The sequence below is a fragment of the Gobio gobio genome (assembly GCF_949357685.1).
Source record: "Gobio gobio genome assembly, chromosome: 3".
Classification (NCBI taxonomy): domain Eukaryota; kingdom Metazoa; phylum Chordata; class Actinopteri; order Cypriniformes; family Gobionidae; genus Gobio; species Gobio gobio.
Genome location: NC_137099.1, coordinates 60,955,209 through 60,974,170, shown reverse-complemented (window position 1 = coordinate 60,974,170; position 18,962 = coordinate 60,955,209). Strand labels below are relative to the sequence as shown.

The following is an 18,962-nucleotide window of genomic DNA, read 5'->3' as shown; positions in this document are numbered from 1 at the left end:
AAATTAAAAATTAGAGAGTTGAACAAGTTCAACTCAATGTTCCTTATTTCATTAACTTCTCTATCTTTCTCTCTCTTAGGAGTCAGTGAAGACGTTGTCCATGAAGTTCTTCCTATGTGGTTCACGTCATGAAGACATTTGTTTTTGTGTGTGTTCAAATTCAACTGTTGCAATATATTATTTTATAAAATATACACAACCTTAAATCTACCCCAGAGTCCTCCTTGTGTATTCCCTCTGTACTTGAAAATGTGATTGACTGAAAAGGCTAAACCATTCCTTGTTTATTTTACTTGATGGGTTATTAAATTGTGCAACTTGGACCCAATAATTACTCAACATGAAACCAGATTTAACTGCAATAAAGAAAGCAGTATTTGGGTGTAATAAACCTTTAAAAAACTAAAAAAAAAAAAATAATAAAAAAAAAGGAAAAAAAAGGGGTTAAAATACTGCCTTGGTGGCACTTGTTTCAGATCTCCAAAACTAGGGTCCTGGAAATGTGTTCCTGAGACTGCTGTTCTCTGATTCGGTAGGTGGCACTATCACAAAAAAATAGGGTCCTAGAAATGCGCTCCTAAAAATGCGGTCCTGAAAGTGCAGCCTCCAGTATTGCAGACGGATATTGTTGTGTAAGGACTGTAGTTACCATTTTCTGAACATCACATTCTTTGTTTTTCCATCAAATGTAATCTAACTAGGTGGTTTGAATAAAAATATGTGGACTTTATATTTAAATATTACCTCCAAGTAGCATCAGCTAGCTAGTTAGCCAGCCAGTTAACATCAGCTAACAATATTTTTCAAAAATGTAGATTTTCAAAATGGTTCATTAATAAATATTTATATTTATCTACTGTTATTTTGTCTTGTCTTTTTAATTTAAAGCTAAACATGTACTCTGATTCTGCTGTAAACAAAGAAAGCAAATTGCTTTGTCAGAGTGGTGGCATTGTTAAAAATCTAATAAAATGAAAACTCTGGACATTTTTCATTCTTGGTATATATTGTCACTGAAAACTAGGATAACTATTCTAGGCACAATTTAACTTGTTTCACAGAAAAAGTTACACAGTCCTTAAGTTTTCCCCCACTCTAACCTATGTATATTTTTTATCTGTATAATCATTGTGAAAACAAGAATTTAAACATTCATATACTGCAATAATTAGTTAAAAATATTGTGGTTTTGTGTAAAAAGTAGAGGGCCTAAGCGTTGTAATGATACCACTTATGACTTTTGATGTTTTCCCAGGAACTCTAAATATTAAAGGACGATAATATTAACACAATTCTGACCCCAGTACCAAGTTTACAAACTTAAGGGTTAATGCCCAGCCAGCACAGTCATGTGGGGCCCATATGGGCGTCACCTGGGCTGTCTAACTGGGGCCCAGCCAGTTTTGTCCTCAGTTTCCATGTAGGCCCCACATGGGCTAGCCCAGATGAACTGAACACTGCTCAGTGTGCACACTACAGGCTGTTAAATGTAACTGAATCAGTGTTGGAGTTAATGAGATAATTAAGTGATTAATAGAGTAATGACTGAATATTACTGAAGACTCCTGATGATAACAAGCAGAATCACTGAAGGACAGAGAAACACAACAGACTTCAGACACAACTTCACAAAAGCATTATCAGCTTCCCTTTTTACCTATTAGATTGACTTTCTGTTATCTTAGTTCTTATTGATAATTCCCACTGAGCAAAGGTGTACGTTGAAAAGACGTCCACTGAGGAGCCAGAATGAAAGTTTTTATGACGTCTGTTTTTGACGTGTTCTGCACGTCCGATATAGACGTTCATGGAACCTCAAGGTTAAAAACTAGTTCAAATGTGCTCATTGTGGACATATTTCCCATTTGTAATTGCAAAGCAACTCACAGACAGTGTGAGTTTGTCCAGAAATCATGAAAATAAAAGAAACTTAGCTCACACCTTTGGACACTTTAGACAATTTATCATCTGTAATTCACACATCTTTGGATCGTGAGAGAATCGTGGGATTCAATCCAGGATCTTCTTGCTGTGAGGAGACAGTGTTTCCCACTGAGACACTGGAGCTGCCCTTAATCACAGACATAAGACACACTTTGACTATTTCTGTCAGACGTCTACAGAAGCTCTTACTGAGAATTAACAGAGCTTTAGATGTTGATGTTTATGGTTAATTTGAAGTCACCATTGTGGTGGGAAGCGTTTGCTTTAGTTGGGCTCTTGGTCCCTGTATTTGAGTTAGATTTTCTTTGGCTGCTGTAACTGTGTGTGTGAAACACAATACTTATGGCTGAGAAAGCAAAGATAAAGTGACTTCAGGTGTTGTCAGCTCCTTGTTGATGACTAAATCATCAGAAGTCTAGAATCTGATGTTGTGCTTTTGAGTTTTAGGTTCTTGTTTGGCAAGTAATCATTTGTTTATATACTATAACCTTGTGAATCTACTGTATTGACACCAATAGCAATAAAATAATCACTCATCCTGAAAGATGATAAAACAGCATGTGCACATTGTTTTGAGAAAATATTTCACATAGTCACACACGGACATCAAGATTTTGCATATGATTCACAACAACGGTGACAATCAAGCATGAGTTTTGTACTTTGAAGCTACCCATCATGCATTGCAGCATGAAGTTTTTTTTGTTATGATTGTCACCGTTGTTGTGAATCATATGCAAAATCTTGATGTCTGCGTGTGACTGTGAAATATTTTCTCAAAACAATGTGCACATGCTTTTTTATCATCTTTTAGGATAAGTGATTATTTTCTTGCTATTGGTGTCAATACAGTGGATTCACAAGGTTATAGTATATAAACCAATTATTATTTGCCAAACAAGAACGTAAAACTCAAAAGCATAACATCAGATTCTAGACTTCTGATGATTTTGTCATCAACAAGGAGCTGACAACAGCTGAAGTCACTTTATCTTTGCTTTCTCAGCCATAATTACTGTGTTTCACACACACAGTTACAGCAGCCAAAGAAAAGCTAACTCGAGTACAGGGACCAAGAGCCCAACTAAAACAAACGCTTCCCACCACAATGGTGACTTCAAATTAACCATAAATATCAACATCTAAAGCTCTGTTAATTCTCAGTAAGAGCTTCTGTAGACGTCTGACAGAAATAGTCAAAGTGTGTCTTATGTCTGTGATTAAGGGCAGCACCAGTGTCTCAGTGGGAAACACTGTCTCCTCACAGCAAGAAGATCCTGGATTGAATCCCACGATTCTCTCACCATCCAAAGATGTGTGAATTACAGATGATATGTTTTCTAAAGTGTCTAAAGGTGTGAGCTAAGTTTCTTTTATTTTCATGATTTCTGGACAAACACACACTCTCTGTGAGTTGCTTTGCAATTACAAATGGAAAATATGTCCACAATTTGAACTAGTTTTTTAACCTTGAGGTTCCATGAACGTCTATATCAGACGTGCAGAACACGTCAAAAACAGACGTCATAAAAACTTTCATTCTGGTTCTTCAGTGGACGTCTTTTCAACGTACACCTTTGCTCAGTGGGAATTATCAATAAAAACTAAGATAACAGAAAGTCAATCTAATAGGTAAAAAGGGAAGCTGATAATGCTTTTGTGAAGTTGTGTCTGAAGTCTGTTGTGTTTCTCTGTCCTTCAGTGATTCTGCTTGTTATCATCAGGAGTCTTCAGTAATATTCAGTCATTACTCTATTAATCACTTAATTATCTCATTAACTCCAACACTGATTCAGTTACATTTAACAGCCTGTAGTGTGCACACTGAGCAGTGTTCAGTTCATCTGGGCTAGCCCATGTGGGGCCTACATGGAAACTGAGGACAAAACTGGCTGGGCCCCAGTTAGACAGCCCAGGTGACGCCCATATGGGCCCCACATGACTGTGCTGGCTGGGTGGTTTTTATAAGTACCGGTAACCTAATTATTATGTCCCTTCCTTTGAAACAAAATAACTGATTTGTTGCTGCATCATTAGAAAGATAATTAAAATAACATAAATGAGAAAAATAACTGCAGAAGTGGAGGGAGGTTTTTATTTATTTTATTTTTTTTTGCTTGACAAAATGACACTCAAGCCAATCAATTAATCTTAACTTGGGTTTTCTGGCTAAACAAGGCATAGCATGTGAATACAGCGTATTAGATTTTTACAATTAAGTTAAGACATTAAGTTAAAACTACACTAGTTAAGTTTAACACTAGTTAAAACAACTATTGGATTTTTCAGTGCTTTAACTTTAACTTATTTCTTGCTGCTCCCTCCAGTTGAAGCTTCAGGCAGTATCACTCCATTAACGGCAGAGGCCAGAGCTGCATTTCCAGCAGCAATTAAAACTGAAGGTAGTGGCTCTCCTTTATTGACAGAGGCGAGTGCTGCATTTCCAGCAGCAATTAAAGTTTTTTGAGTCACTCCTTTAGCAACAGAGGCCAGTGCCGCTCCTCCTGCAGCTGCTGCTGCAGAGATTAAAGCTGGACTTACTGCTCCTCCAACAACTGCTGCTCCTGCACACACTGCCACACCTGTTCCCACTACGGCCAGCCTTACTCTTCTTTCTTCCTTCCTTATCTTTTCATCTTCTTCCTCTATTTTCCTCTGAGCTTCCTTGTACATCTCATTTGTGTAATGCTCTCCTCCATTCTCCATCACCATTCGGTCGATCTTCTCCAGCAGTTCAGTGACCTGTGATCGATTTTCTTCATCTGTGTTATTGAACACATGATAACCACCATTACACTTTCTAACTAGCTCATTAATCCACTTGCTTTTGGTCAAGAACTCCTCTATAGGTGTTTTTAACCGATCTCCTCTAGTGAAAAGAACGATGGTGTAACGAGCAGCATCTTCTCCAAAGTTCTTCTGGATCCATTTCACAGTGTGTTTCTCCTCCTCTGTGAATCTCACGTCCAGTCTCATGACCAGAAGAAATGCATGAGGACCAGGAACAGACATGTGGACACACTTCTCAATCTCATCCTTCAGTTGTTCTTCACTGATTTTTGTATCAAACTGTCCTGGCGTGTCGATCACTGAGATGTTTCGTCCTTCCACCGTCTGCTGATGTTTCTGGCATTTTCCAGTCACAGATTCAGAAGAAGAATCTTCTTTAAACTCCTTTCTTCCCAGGATGGTGTTTCCTGTTGCGCTCTTTCCAGCTCCAGTTTTACCCACCATCACGATCCTGAGATCTGTGCTCTCACCGGGTTTAATGTGTCTGTACTGTATGGACTCTGAAACTGAGGCCCCGACAGTTTTAGAGCAGAAAAAAATTAGATAAAAAAATTAGATTTCTAAAATGTGTCATGATTGTCATGTGTCTGTTCTGTATGGACTCTCGCAGAGTTTTATTTTCAAGAAATGTGTCATGATATTTGGGAAATGTACACAGTAAATTCCCCGGTGTGTTCATATGGGAACTAAAAGCAGGGTGTTAACCCCCTCGAGTCGGCGGTCGCGCCGGCGCAATCGGCTCTCTTTTGTGCCAAAGAGACTCAAATAACTCTTGTTGTTTTTTATCATTCAGGCAAACATCATTATAATCTGTTAAGTTTCTTTTTTTTTTTTTTTGGTGTACAGTCACAATAACAACAAAATGTTTTGCTTTTTGCAAAATAAAGAAAACAAACATGATGCGCGATCTGCAGCCTCTCTGTCAAAAACGTTCATTCAGATAGTCTTCAGAAAAAGGAACTCAAGCTTATTTAATACTTGTCTCACAAACATGAGACATATGTCTAAAGAAACGCTGAAATGTCAGGTTTTAAACACTGTAAACCAAATCGAAAACAAATATTCTGTGTTTATGTAATCTGCTTTAAAAGCAATAGATGTCAGTCACCCGCGAGCCACTTCATTATCCGCTAATGCGACCACGCCCACGGATTGTGTGTTCTATCGAGATTCAAATACTGACGATCCACACAGTAAAATCCCCAGAGTTAAATTAACACTGCTCAGAGAACATTTGGTCCCACTCTACAGAGTGTTGAAGTAACACTGAATCAGTGTTAAAGTTAATGAGATAATTAAGAGATTAATTAAGTGATAATTGACCATTAGTGGTGAACACCTGATGATAATGAGTAGAATCACTGAAGGAAAGAGAAAAAGAAAAACACAAGAACTACGACTGACTATAAAAAAGACATTCAATCTCTGAAGATCTCAGCAGAGGAGGATTAAACAACTCCACAAACAGCATTACCAGCTTCACACATTACTAACCAGACAGACTTTATTTCTATCAGATGACTACAGAAGCTCTTATTGAGGTTTAGATGTTGATGTTTTATTGAAAATTAAAGTTGTTTGAAGTTACCATTATTGTGATTAGTGTTTGCTTTAATTGGGCTCTTGACCCTTGAGTTGCTAACATAAGTTTTTCTCTGGCTGCTGTAACTGTTCGTTACGGTGAAAATGGCAAGAAAATCTTGACGCCTGTTGTTTGTGATACAGTTGTTATCATCATATAGTGCCTTATTTGCTGATCCCCTGAAAGTCATTGATTATAGGAGCAGTGTGATTCTAGGGCAGAAGATCCAGCAATGTTATCATCAGAGAAACTAAACAATTATCAAAAAAAATGTACGTAAGATTTGTACTGCGGTTTAATAACACATCACACAATAAGCACTTCTAACTCCTGCGAGTTTTACTCACACACAGAGATCAAGAATCTGCCTATGAATCTCAACAATGGTGACATGCTTCATGCCACAATGCATTCTGGGTGCATCACGCAAAACTCATCTATGGCTCCCAGAATGCATTGTGGCATGAAGCATGTCACCATTGTTGAGATTCATAGGCAGATTCTTGATGTCTGTGTGTGAGTTCATCTCGCAGGAGTTAGAAACGATAAGTGTACAATCGGTTGCAAAACTTATTCAGCTTTTCTGATTAAAACAGTGTTGGACCTTTTCTAAAATCACAATTAAAAAAAGTGAATAGTATATTGCTCATACTCAGTCATAAAATCAATGAATTAAATCATTATACAATGGTCATATTCTCATCATCGAGCAGCCGACAGCATCTGATTGTGTTTACTCTTGCTTTTCTTGCCATAACAAACTCAGTTACAGCAGCCAGAGAAACACTAATGTTAAAAAGTCATCAAACTGCCCAACTAAAGAAAACACTGATCACCATGATGGTCACATTAAAAACTAACAATTTTCACAACAAAATCAAACAAAACATTTGTTAATTCTCAATAAGAGACGTCTGACAGAAATAAAGTCAGTCTGGTTAGTGATGTGTGAAGCTGGTAATGCTGTTTGTGGAGTTGTTTAATCCTCCTCTGCTGAGATCTTCAGAGATTTAATGTCTTTTTTATAGTCAGTCGTAGTTCTTGTGTTTTTCTTTTTCTCTTTCCTTCAGTGATTCTACTCATTATCATCAGGTGTTCACCACTAATGGTCAATTATCACTTAATTAATCTCTTAATTATCTCATTAACTTTAACACTGATTCAGTGTTACTTTAACACTCTGTAGAGTGGGACCAAATGTTCTCTGAGCAGTGTTAATTTAACTCTGGGGATTTTACTGTGCAGAGTCGATGCCCACACATCACCTCATACAAACACATCTAGTGAAGCGCTGTAACTTCAGCTACATCGTTTTGAGAAGTTGAGCAATAATCCTGGATTTATTCTCCTCATGAATGGTAATTCATTTCTAAAAGCAAAGGACTCCGCCGCTGATTGTAAGGTCAGTTTATTCTGTTAGCATCTGTGAATATTAAATGACCGTTTAAATATGAATCCTGTTGCAACATTAAAGCTACACTGTGTGATATTTTCCCCCATCTAGCGGTGGAAAGGTATATGACCATCCAGTGAATATTAGTTTCTCTTCCTCTCAATTCCGATTTCGTTTTAACTCCTATGGTGGCCGATTTAGTCCAAGATTAATATGGCTTCCAGTTCGACCTAGTCCACATTCGACACGGAGCCATCGAGTGTTAAAACGCCAAAGGCGAAGCTTGAATTTACGGGTATGTCCCTCTTTGGCTAATGTACTTTCAAGATGGAGGGCCAACATGGCGACCCGCATTCAAACCCTCACCCGTATGTATTTTCAATTGCATATTATAAACTTACGAGAATACTTTATTACTTGAAAGAAGTAAATATACATTAATGAGCACATATATTTTTGAAAGAACTAAGTGTTTTTAGCTATGAATAAACTAAAAAAAGTTACACAGTGTAGCTTTAAATGTCATACACGCAAGACTGTTTAGACAAGATGTATTTGGCTTGTTTTGGACAGATTATAACGTGTTTATTGTAAAAGAGCCTAGTGTCACATCAATAAAGCTTTTATTCGCAAATGTCTGCTCAGATAAATATAGTACCATTCAAACTTATTTTTCTTCATATTGATGTTTAAATATTATTGCCTAATGGTATTTTTTTAATTTTACATCAAAATTTGTCAGAAATGATTCTGGAGTTTTGTTTTGTGGAAAGTGATTTTTTGTTTTGTTTTGTAGAAAGTGAATTGCTTTCTTTAAAGTGAATTTCGTTTTGTATAAATTGTATCTTCATTTTAATTATGTATTATTCATCACTCAATGAATCACTTAAGTATCTTATTAACTCTAACACTGCTTCAGTGTTACTTTAACACCCTGCTGGTGGTTCCCATATGAACACAGAGAGGTGTTAATTCAACACCGGGAATTTACTGTGTGTGCTTCAAATATAAGTTCTCTAACCTGTCTCCGTTGGATGCTGTTCTGTCACCGTATGTTGTTTCTTCTGGTCCCATTCTCCTGTTCCGCTGGTTTTCCAGCATTTTTCTGGTTTCTGGACTGTATTTGTTAATCTCATATTTTCAAAAGAGTTTCTCTGTGATTTTACTGATTGTTTTACTGCCTCCTCCTCATCATTCTTGTTTTCTTGCTGAACTCTATAGCGTCTGTCTTCATATAATTCAGTTGTCTCGATTTTTGTCACAATTTTTTTTTCAGTTACATGTGTTGTGCTCTTTTCCGTCACACTGTGCACGTTAATCGTCTCCTGCACTATTTCTATCTGCTCTTGTTTCGTCTCTTGCACTTTTGTTTCTTTCTCTTGTTTTATCTTATCTTGTCTGCCCTTTATTGGAGTTCTTAAGCAAATGTCAATGTCATAATGTTGGCCATCATTCTGTTTGATGAATTCATCCATCTTCTCTAGAAGCTTTGTGATGTGACTTGGAATAATATCCTTTTTACTGTTGACCACATGATATTTTTCTCTGCAGTGACTGACGAGGTTCCGAAACTTTCTACTGTCCATAAAAAGCTTCCATTTTCTATTTGCTATTTTTTCTCGTCCAATAAACAGAATCATGGTGAAGTTCAAAGCTTGAGCTCCAAATTTTTCCAGAATTTGCTCCACAATGTTCCTCTGCTCCTCCTCAAAGTTCTCCAGGTTAATGATGAGAAGGAAGACATGAGGACCAGGATCAGAGAGAAACAGACTCTTTATCATTTCATTCTTCATCTCTTCATCAGTCAGTTGAGTGTTGAAGAATCCTGGAGTGTCGATGATGGAGATGTTTCTGTCTTCTACTCTTCCTCTCTGTATCTCACTCTCTCTGGTTCTGCTCTCTTTAAACACCTCTCGACCCAGTATTGCATTTCCTGTTGAACTCTTTCCAGCTCCAGAGACTCCAAGCAGCACAATCCTCAGATCATGTGGATCACCTGCCAAACAGATCATGCCATTAGCTGGAGCTCTAGATGATTAAACATGCCTGCTTTTTTAACCCCATCTATGTTTTTCTAATACACCAGACCCATTTATCCACTCATGTGCTGAGATGTTACTTTTGTGATTGTACAAAATTTATAGCGTCAACCTGCTGTGCAAGTGTGCCACCCACAAGCCCTGAAAAGTAAAAAAAAAGCATTTTGATCGCCCCTAGGTGGTTGGTCCCAGTATAGCACATAAACCCAGCCCTCTCCATGCGAATATAAATAAACAATCAAATTACACTTCAAATATTTGTTTTCATGTCATTTTTATGTCATTTTAGGCAGTTTTTATCACACTGAGGTTAGTTCAAGTGTTCGTTCTCTAAATAAGTTTGGTTTTAGTTAGTAATTTGATGCTATAAAATCTGAGGTGTGATGTCATGATTGACAGCTGAGATTGACAGCTTCTCTGAGTGAAGTCACTGAGCCACCAACGGGCATTTCTCTGGAATTTCTGGAGGAGATTGGAGCTTTACCTTTAATCTCTAAATTTCCATAACTGTTTATTTCACAAAATGTTGTTGACTAGGTGGGACCTTGATATCACAGCTCCACTTTGGCTCACTACTGAGCAGACTTGAGACTCAAGATGTCAGCGCCATATTTGAACACTGATGGCTTCACTTACGTCAACGGAAGAAAGTGAAGGCACGCCATCCATCTTTTTTTTTACAGTCCATGGGCTCAACTTTTCTTTTCTTTTTTGTCTATAAGGTTTAAGTTAAAAAGATTAGCCGGTACTCATTAGATGAAGAAGTATTTAAGTAGATTTTTACTGTAGAGAATAAGTTGAGTTAACTTAAAAAGTTGAATGCAGTAGACAGTGCTTTTAGCGTACCGGTACGCTCATTTGCGAGCAGAGACTACATTACCCATACACCCTTGAGTTTTACAAGTGAAAAGCGCATGAGTCGCTTTTGCCGCTGTCAGTAGGCTTGTTTGAGATGCCGGACAGTTCTCTCTTCTCGTAGTGGATCAGACACCTGCGATATCAGAGGCGGATATCGCGGGATTCACACTCGTGCGCTTTGTTGCTGATGAACTGGATGTAATTTAAGTTCTTTTGCTTTTATATGAAAATAGATATGATGAACAAGACACCCAAAGTTTTTGTTATTTATTTCCATTCGAAAGACGTGTTTATCAATCATTTTTACTTTAATTACATACTAGTTTTTAATAAAAACATAATAAAAATTGTTGTCACATATATAAAAAAGTATACAAAAACTTTTTATATACTTTTTTATATATGACAACAATCACATAACCCACAGAGAGATCGCACTGTCTGAGAGTTTGGGAATATTCAAACATAAAAACATGATATCAGAGTTTTAAAATCAAACATTTTAAAAAGAACCATTCATCACGGTTGTTTAAAGGTCCCATGGCATGAAATTTTCATTTTATGAGGTATTTCAACATTAATATGAGTTCCCCTAGCCTGAATATTGTCCCCAAGTGGATAGAAATGTTGATCGGTGTAAACCCGAGTTCTGGCTGTCTCTCTCTGCCTTTGAGAAAATGACAGGCCAGACGAGCCAATCCTGAAGCCTCCTGGTTTGACGTCCAAGCAGGAACGGTTTCCTCCCTTTCCTCCGCCCAGAGAATCTGGCACGCCCATGCAAACGCTCGAGAGATCATTAACGTTACTTGTGAACGAGTGAACTGGCAGTTTCTCAGTGTTTGGATGTACAAATGAAAACAGAAGTCTTTCTTCAGTTCCTTCTGATCTGTGATCATTGATTTCTGATGTGTAGCTAATTATTTATTATTCGTGCACACGCTGCGGCTTCTCTCTCTCCCGACAGAACGGTGTTTTCATGTTTTCTATCTTGTGAGTCAGTGTTTTGTACGTCCTCGTCGCGTCTATCTGTTCTAAAATGTGCATACAGTCTTTTCTGTTTAACATCAGCAGTAACATCTTTAGAGATAAACCTCACACACGCCGAAGCTCGGCCTTCAACATCCCCGACCCCCAGTACTGCATCTGGCCCACAGCGGAGGCACCAAACGCGGCGTGAGATTAAGCAGAAGGGGGGTAAGCGTGAGGGTATCTGGGCTAGGCTAGCCAGCTTTCCCCACAATAAACTGGATTACATTCGATTACTGCTGTTGTGTCTTTGTTTGCGCTGTGTAAGTTACTCAATGCGCATCACTGACGCTATTCATATGATTGGAACATATCTAGAAATAATGCTTTAATCAAACTTACTAACTCGTTCATCTCGCTGTAATGGTACATTGCATGTGTTACAAAGTTGGTAGAATAATGATGAAGAGGACTCGGTGTGACTGGGACTCGTGTTTATTCAGAACTCTCAGATACAAACACAACAAACTCGCGCTGACAGACAGCGCTCTCACAACTCAGTAGTTACTATAAATAACTTTGTTAGCAATCGCTCCGTCTCCGTGATGTCCTGTTCGCGAACGAATCATTCTTTTGAATCGGTTCTTTTTAGTGAACCGAACCAGTTCACCAAATCGGACTGAATCGTTCTAAACGGTTCGCGTCTCGAGTCAGCGCTGATCCATAATTTACTAACTTTCTGACATGAGTGACAGCCCCTCTGACTAGAAATAAACTAATAACCTGAAGTATATTCTAGTAACTACAACAGTTCACCCTGAACTGAGACATGCTGAGAGAACTGATGTGAAGTGAACACAGGTCCATCTGTCTCTGGCAGACTCGTGCCTGCTCGTGCCTCGTTAAACCACGCCCCCTCCGCTCATTTAAAATGCAAAGATGTCAGCCAATCACAACAGTGGGCGTTTTTCCTGAAGTCTCACAGCAGACACGCCTCTTGAAGCAGGGCAGTCAGCCACAGGGCAAACAGCAGTATAGAAAAAATGCCTTTTATTTCTAAATTATGACATTTTATGATGTAAAAATCATACTAACAATATAAGTACACCTCAGGAAACACTATAAAATAATAGAAAAATGCCATGCCATGGGACCTTTAAACCAATAAGCATTAAGCCGTGTCGTCAGCAAGTCGTTTCCCATCATGCTTTTGCTCAGCGCAGTCGGTGGAGAGCAGCTGCGCTCGACTGCAGAATCCGACACATCCGCCTTTCGCTCGCGAGAGTTTTTTGACATACGTCAGCATGACATCAGAGCAAGGTGGACCCTCGGACACTTTTCTAACCGGCATGCATCTCGCGCTGATCACCGGTGATCGGTTCTGCGCAGATTTTGCTCATCTCAAACAAGCCTAGTGTCAACAACTCAATGTGGTCCGGAGAGGGTGTGTGAAACGCGCAACCATAGCTGCTCGGTTAAAATACAAAGCACTTGTGCCGAGGTCACAAGTGGAGACGAGGACGAGGACGAGAGTGACACTACTTCTATCGATGACAACAGCCGCATGTTGTAGCTATAGTTTCTAACTGTGTTGCTATTTGATCAGAAAAAATAAAGAATAAAGGTAACATTGGCCTGCATGGTAGGTCTAAAGAGGTGCCGTCAATGGTCTTGCTTTGTAATTAAACCCTTATTGTAACAAATGATATAGTTAATATAGTTAAACAATTACAAGAACTATATGTTAGTTCTAAGGCTGAAAACAAGTTAGAAAGAGCTTTAAAATATGGACCTTCTTGAATTATTGACTAAACAATCCCCCCATAACCACGCCCCCAACAAAGCCCCGCCCCCTCTGGTGAGTACCGGCACTTTATTTTTCCACTTCAAGCACTGGCAGTAGGTTGTCTTATTTGTTTTTTTAAGTTAGCTAAACTTATTTTGTTTTACAGTATACTTTCTGATTGATATACATCACAAACTCTCAGAAAAAAAGGTACAGTGGAGGTACAATTTTGTTCCTTGGGAAACAAAACGTATAACTGTACCTTTAAAGGTACACAATTGGTTGGCCATTATACCATTGTTTTCCTCTACTTAGAGCAGGGGTAGACAAGTTCAGTCCTAGTGAGTCGCTGTCCTGCAGAGTTTGGCTCCAACCCTGAAAGACATCTATAGAAGCTCTTATTGAGAATTAACAGAGGTTTAGATGTTGATGATTAATTGAATATGTTTTTCCTTTAGTTGACCAGTTTGACTCTTGGCTTTTATTGTGAGTCTGTGGTTTTTCTTATAGTGTTAACAGAACACATAATCTGTTCAAATCAAAAGAAGCAATATTCAAAAAATGTCATGAAGAAAAGTGTTTGACTAAACTCATCACTGATTATAAATGTTAATAAATAAACACACATTCTAAGGGGGACTTGTTAGTCGCACACAGACATCAAGAATCAGCATATGAATATCAACAATGCTGACATACTTAATGCTGCAATGCATGCTGGGAGCCATGAGTGTTATGCTGCGTTCACACCAAACGCGAATTGAGCGTCTGGCGCGAGTGATTTCAATGTTAAGTCAATGGAAAGGCGCTTTGACGCGCGTCTGGAGGTCCCGCGGCGCGGGAGGCGCGTTACGCGCGGCGCGAAGGACGCGAATCCGCCTCATTCGCGAATTGGACGCGAATTGAGCGTCTTGCGCGATACGCACGTTACACGCGAATGGTGCTTTTGTGCATTCACGCGTTTGAAGCGAATTCGCGTCTGACGCCCGAGTTGAAAAATTTGAACTTTGGCGTCAATTCGCGCCGCGTTAACCAATCAGGAGCCTGCTCGCTGCTGTCACGTGGTAAAGTGACGTGTATGAGAAACCTTGCATAAATTAAAACCAGTACTATTGTGTCACAAAATGTAGTTTTAAGACGTTTTCAGGTGGGAATGTAGTTGTTTAAAGCTCAAATCTGTGGTTTATTTATAAAGAGAGCGCCTATTTAAAAAAAATAATCTTGTGTTTTTGGAGTTGTGAGATCCAGGCTATCAACGGGCAATCACTGCTCATAACCCCAGCGAAGGCAGCCTTTCCTCGGCCAGTCCTTCTGGCGTCTGCCGCTGGCTCTGATGTCCTGTAGTGGTTCGTCTTGTGTGGATCTAACGGGCGAGCTTTGCTCTCATGAATATATAATTTGTTGTCTGCCAAATCGTTTTGACTGAGGGCAAAGAGAAGTTTCATAACTTTATATTTTAAGGATATTTAAACATACATGCAGTGAAGATAATGTAGGAGTTGCCTGGACCACATTTGTGTGGCTATTAATGCTTAATATATATGTTTAATGAAAATGAAAAGAGGCAGAGTGGTGTTTTATGACATATTTCTCCTGGAGTGCCTTGAACGCGCGTCAATTTCGCTTCCAGCGCTCGATTTCTACGCGCGTCCAATTCTCTGCTGACGCGCGAATGCATTCAAAATGTACGCGCGTGAAACTAGACACGGTAGACGCGATTTTGACGCTCAATTCGCGTTTGGTGTGAACGCAGCATTATACTGTAGTGGCTTAGTAGGGTTGGAGCTAAACTCTGCAGGACATCAGCTCTCTAGGACCGAACTTGCCTACCCCTGACTTAGAGGTACAAAAATACCCTTAAGCGTCCCACCCCAGTGAAAGGTACAACTTTTATTTTTGTTTGTTTGTTTGTTTGAGAGAGAGAGAGAGAGAGAGAGAGAGAGAGAGAGAGAGAGAGAGAGAGAGAGAGAGAGAGAGAGAGAGAGAGAGAGAAAGAGAGAGAGAGAGAGAGAGAGACAGAGAGAGAGCATGCTTCCATTTCCCATTTCCCATCAGGTTTTTCACTAAAGCACCACATCTGTGAGATCATGACACAGTTGAAAGTTAATTAGCACTTTTTATTCTTCAAGCTGTTGCAAATACTGTAGATGAGCAGCCAACATCTACATCACTGTAAACACCAGAACTATCAATATAGTGTTAGTTCTGAGTACATTTAATATTTATGTTTTTTTTTTTAGCTATTCAGGTTAGTTAACATGGTCAGAACTGATGTATACAAACACTGTGAATGACGGTACAATAACTTTTTGAGCAACAGGCTGTGTCACATTCCTTTTGTGTAAGGATGGTGACTCAAACTTGACATAGAAGACAAATGACATAACCTACATATTTATATATAATTATAATTATAACCTCACCATTTTGATAACATCATACTGTATTTTAATTGTGATACTCTGTACTTGTATACAAATAGATTCTATAAAATGAATTAATACAACTGAATAGTAGAAATTTAAGGGTGTAACATCCCACTGAGCAAAGTTATTAAAGCTTCTGTAGACGTCTGACAGAAATAGTCAAAGTGTGTCTTATGTCTGTGATTAAGGGCAGCACCAGTGTCTCAGTGGGAAACACTGTCTCCTCACAGCAAGAAGATCCTGGATTGAATCCCACGATTCTCTCACCATCCAAAGATGTGTGAATTACAGATGCTAAGTTGTCTAAAGTGTCTATAGGTGTGAGCTAAGTTTCTTTTATTGTCATAATTTCTGGACATACACACTGTCTGTGAGTTGCTTTGCAATTACAAATGGGAAATATGTCCACAATGAGCACATTTGAACTAGTTTTTAACCTTGAGGTTCCATGAACGTCTATATCGGACGTGCAGAACACGTCAAAAACAGACGTCATAAAAACTTTCATTCTAGCTCCTCAGTGGACGTCTTTTCAACGTACGCCTCTAGGGGCAAAGACATTGAAAAGACGTCTTTTGGACATAACTTTGCTCAGTGGGATGGCTAAATACAAATGCAGATCATCTTCACTATTTACTTTCTGATTTACTATTTATTGCTGTCAATCACCAGCATCAAAAATCACAGTATATGATTAATTTCTCAGTATGGTATTAAACTAGCTGTATCACATTAGGTTCATTAATTTAGACTGACCTTTATATGCTGATGCCATTATATCTCTCACAGTTTGTTTTTGTTGTTCTTTGTCGGTGTGAACCTGACCCAGGAAGTGTGTCTATACTGCCTCACACTGTTAAAAAAATCTGACAGCGTCACACATTGGCTGCATTTTGACACCTGAAAGCAAAAAAACTTGCAGAACTACTTTTTGTTTTTGGGCCGTGACCTACCAATGTTTACTTGGTGTTATAGTCTAAGTGTGTCAGTGCTTTGTGCCATGGTCAAGTGCTCAAATTAATAGGTTTGAAATGTAAAAATGTAAATTCAGTTTTAAAGGTCATGTGACTAAAGGCTGACTATACAATATGTGTCTCCTGAAAACAAATAGAAATACACAAATGTGGGGTAAACAAGCCAAATCCATAAAAACGTTTAAAGGAACAAAATCATAACGTAAGTTGCTTGTGTCTAACGCTGCTAAATACTATACAACTTTAGTGATTAGATGTACAAAGAATAAAGACAAAACAAACAAACTGACCAGCAAACGCAACTTTTTTAACTCCATCTTTTTTCTCGTCACACAATGGAACGCACAGGATTGTGGGCTATCAAAGGCAGTGAAGGATACATCTATGCTGCCTTCAAAAATCCATCAGATGAAGGTTTCTCAGGAGACAGGAAGCTAACATTAGATGTGGACGTGCCTTGTTGCCTTCCTATCTTGGAATGTGACCTACGAAGGCAGCATTTTCCAGATTTCGGACGCAGCCAACAAGTGACTGAAAAGGGACGACTTAAATAGGAACTCAAACGAGGTCAAACACAGCGGAACAGATCAAACTCATGAGTCTTGGCAGGACCATGATAACAAATGAGTGGTTGGAAAATAAAACAAAGGAAGACGTGACTAATGAAAACAAACTGAATATCCATGAAAACTAACACAAACTGAACAGAACTGTGACAAATGTCTCTTATTTTATGTTTGCAAGTTTCATATGAATTAATGAATATTTTATTGTACCTGTGTGAGCGGCAGACATTTTTCTGTGAAGTTTGTCAACTGGATTCTACACCTTCTGCTACCTTCTTTCTCTGGCTGAATGGAATAAACTGAAAGTGCAGGCAGGGAAATGAACAGTGTGGTCATGTGACTGTGCTAATCAAATCAGACATTTCCCCACATTATTCAAATAAAGCAAGACATGCCCACAAACACGCAGGTCCTATTATTTCACTCCTAGTCGTTGTGGTGGATTGAGCTATGAATTGATTTCCACTTACCTGTCACCCCCCCTTTTTGAGAATAGACATGAAAATGCACAATCCAAACTTAAATGGTTGTAATTCAAGAATGCTTTAGAATATAAAGTTATATAATATAGAGGAATATATCAATTTAGTCTTGATTTAAAGAAGACACTCAGTAGATTATTGCTGAAGGGAAAGCACTTAAAAAAATTTAAGTATGAAAAGGTTATGGAAGCTTAAATTTACTGTAAATCAAATGTACTGTACTAAATATGTTTTTATTTTATATAAAATATTTATTTTACAAAATAATTTTTACTCTACAATCACTATAAAATCAAAGTCATATCTCTAACCAAGTTGTATCAGACAAATTGAAGTTCCTGTGAGATTTGATTTAGGTGCTGTACCAAAAAAATCCACCGGGTGTCATCCACATTCCATTGGAATTTTTTTTTGACGCATTCTCCTGTAACAAACTGATACATTTCTGTTCAAATTTCACTGTTATCACAAAACAAATACCAAATGTGGAACCTTGTTTCTCAGACCTTTTCGCTGTGTTTTGTCAAGATTAGAAAAGCATAAAAGGGGAAAAATAAACACTAATCACCATAATGGTGACTACAACGAAAACATTTTCAACTAAACATTATTTCATCCAAACAGATTTATCTGTGCTTTTTCCACAGCGTGGGGTGTGTTTCTGACACACTCGTTAGAAAGCTGGAGGAAACAAAGCTCTGCATCACAGATAGTTACGAGGAGGTGGGAAAATTCTAAGTGAAGATGCTTCAGCGGAAAGAAGACAGCTTTTTTGGATATCAGACCAAGCTGCTGATGGACAAACAAGTGTCAGCACAGAGATCAAGGCAGCACTTTCTGGAGTTCTATTACTGTCATTGCATATATTGATTTCTCATCCGAAAATGTTATGATGAAACTGAAACTAATAAGCCTTCACGAGGAGCCCTCCTCCACTGACCTGGAGCAGGTGGTGGTTGCCCTCAAAATGACAAAGACGGTGAGTACGGACCAACTCTATGAAGAGTTTGTGCTAGCAAGAAGGAAATAAAGAAAGCCACACAGGATACCACAAAGTCCACTAAAGTGAGAAGTGGGTTGCAGTTTTCCAAAACGCGGGGAAAGACAACTTGATCAACATGTTCAGGATTGTCTCATTTGTCCTCAGTGTGCCAGG

The 18,962-nt window shown here is 38.6% G+C and overlaps 1 protein-coding gene across 2 annotated transcripts; it reads right to left on the bottom strand.

The window, feature by feature from the left end:
- Positions 1-4,018: 4,018 nt before the first annotated feature.
- LOC307122974 (GTPase IMAP family member 8) lies at positions 4,019-17,617 on the bottom strand. 2 transcript variants are annotated; one of them, XM_079811323.1, is made up of 3 exons: positions 17,535-17,617; positions 8,731-9,705; positions 4,019-5,240 (listed from the first exon to the last, which is right to left on the bottom strand). In XM_079811323.1, exons 1-3 carry the CDS (start codon positions 17,551-17,553, stop codon positions 4,249-4,251), a joined length of 1,986 nt encoding a protein of 661 aa, XP_079667449.1. In that variant the 5' UTR covers positions 17,554-17,617; the 3' UTR covers positions 4,019-4,248. The 2 variants fall into 2 exon arrangements, with proteins under 2 accessions (XP_079667449.1, XP_079667448.1); XM_079811322.1 differs by lacking the exon at positions 17,535-17,617 and adding an exon at positions 16,541-16,652.
- Between the last annotated feature and the right edge of the window lie 1,345 nt (positions 17,618-18,962).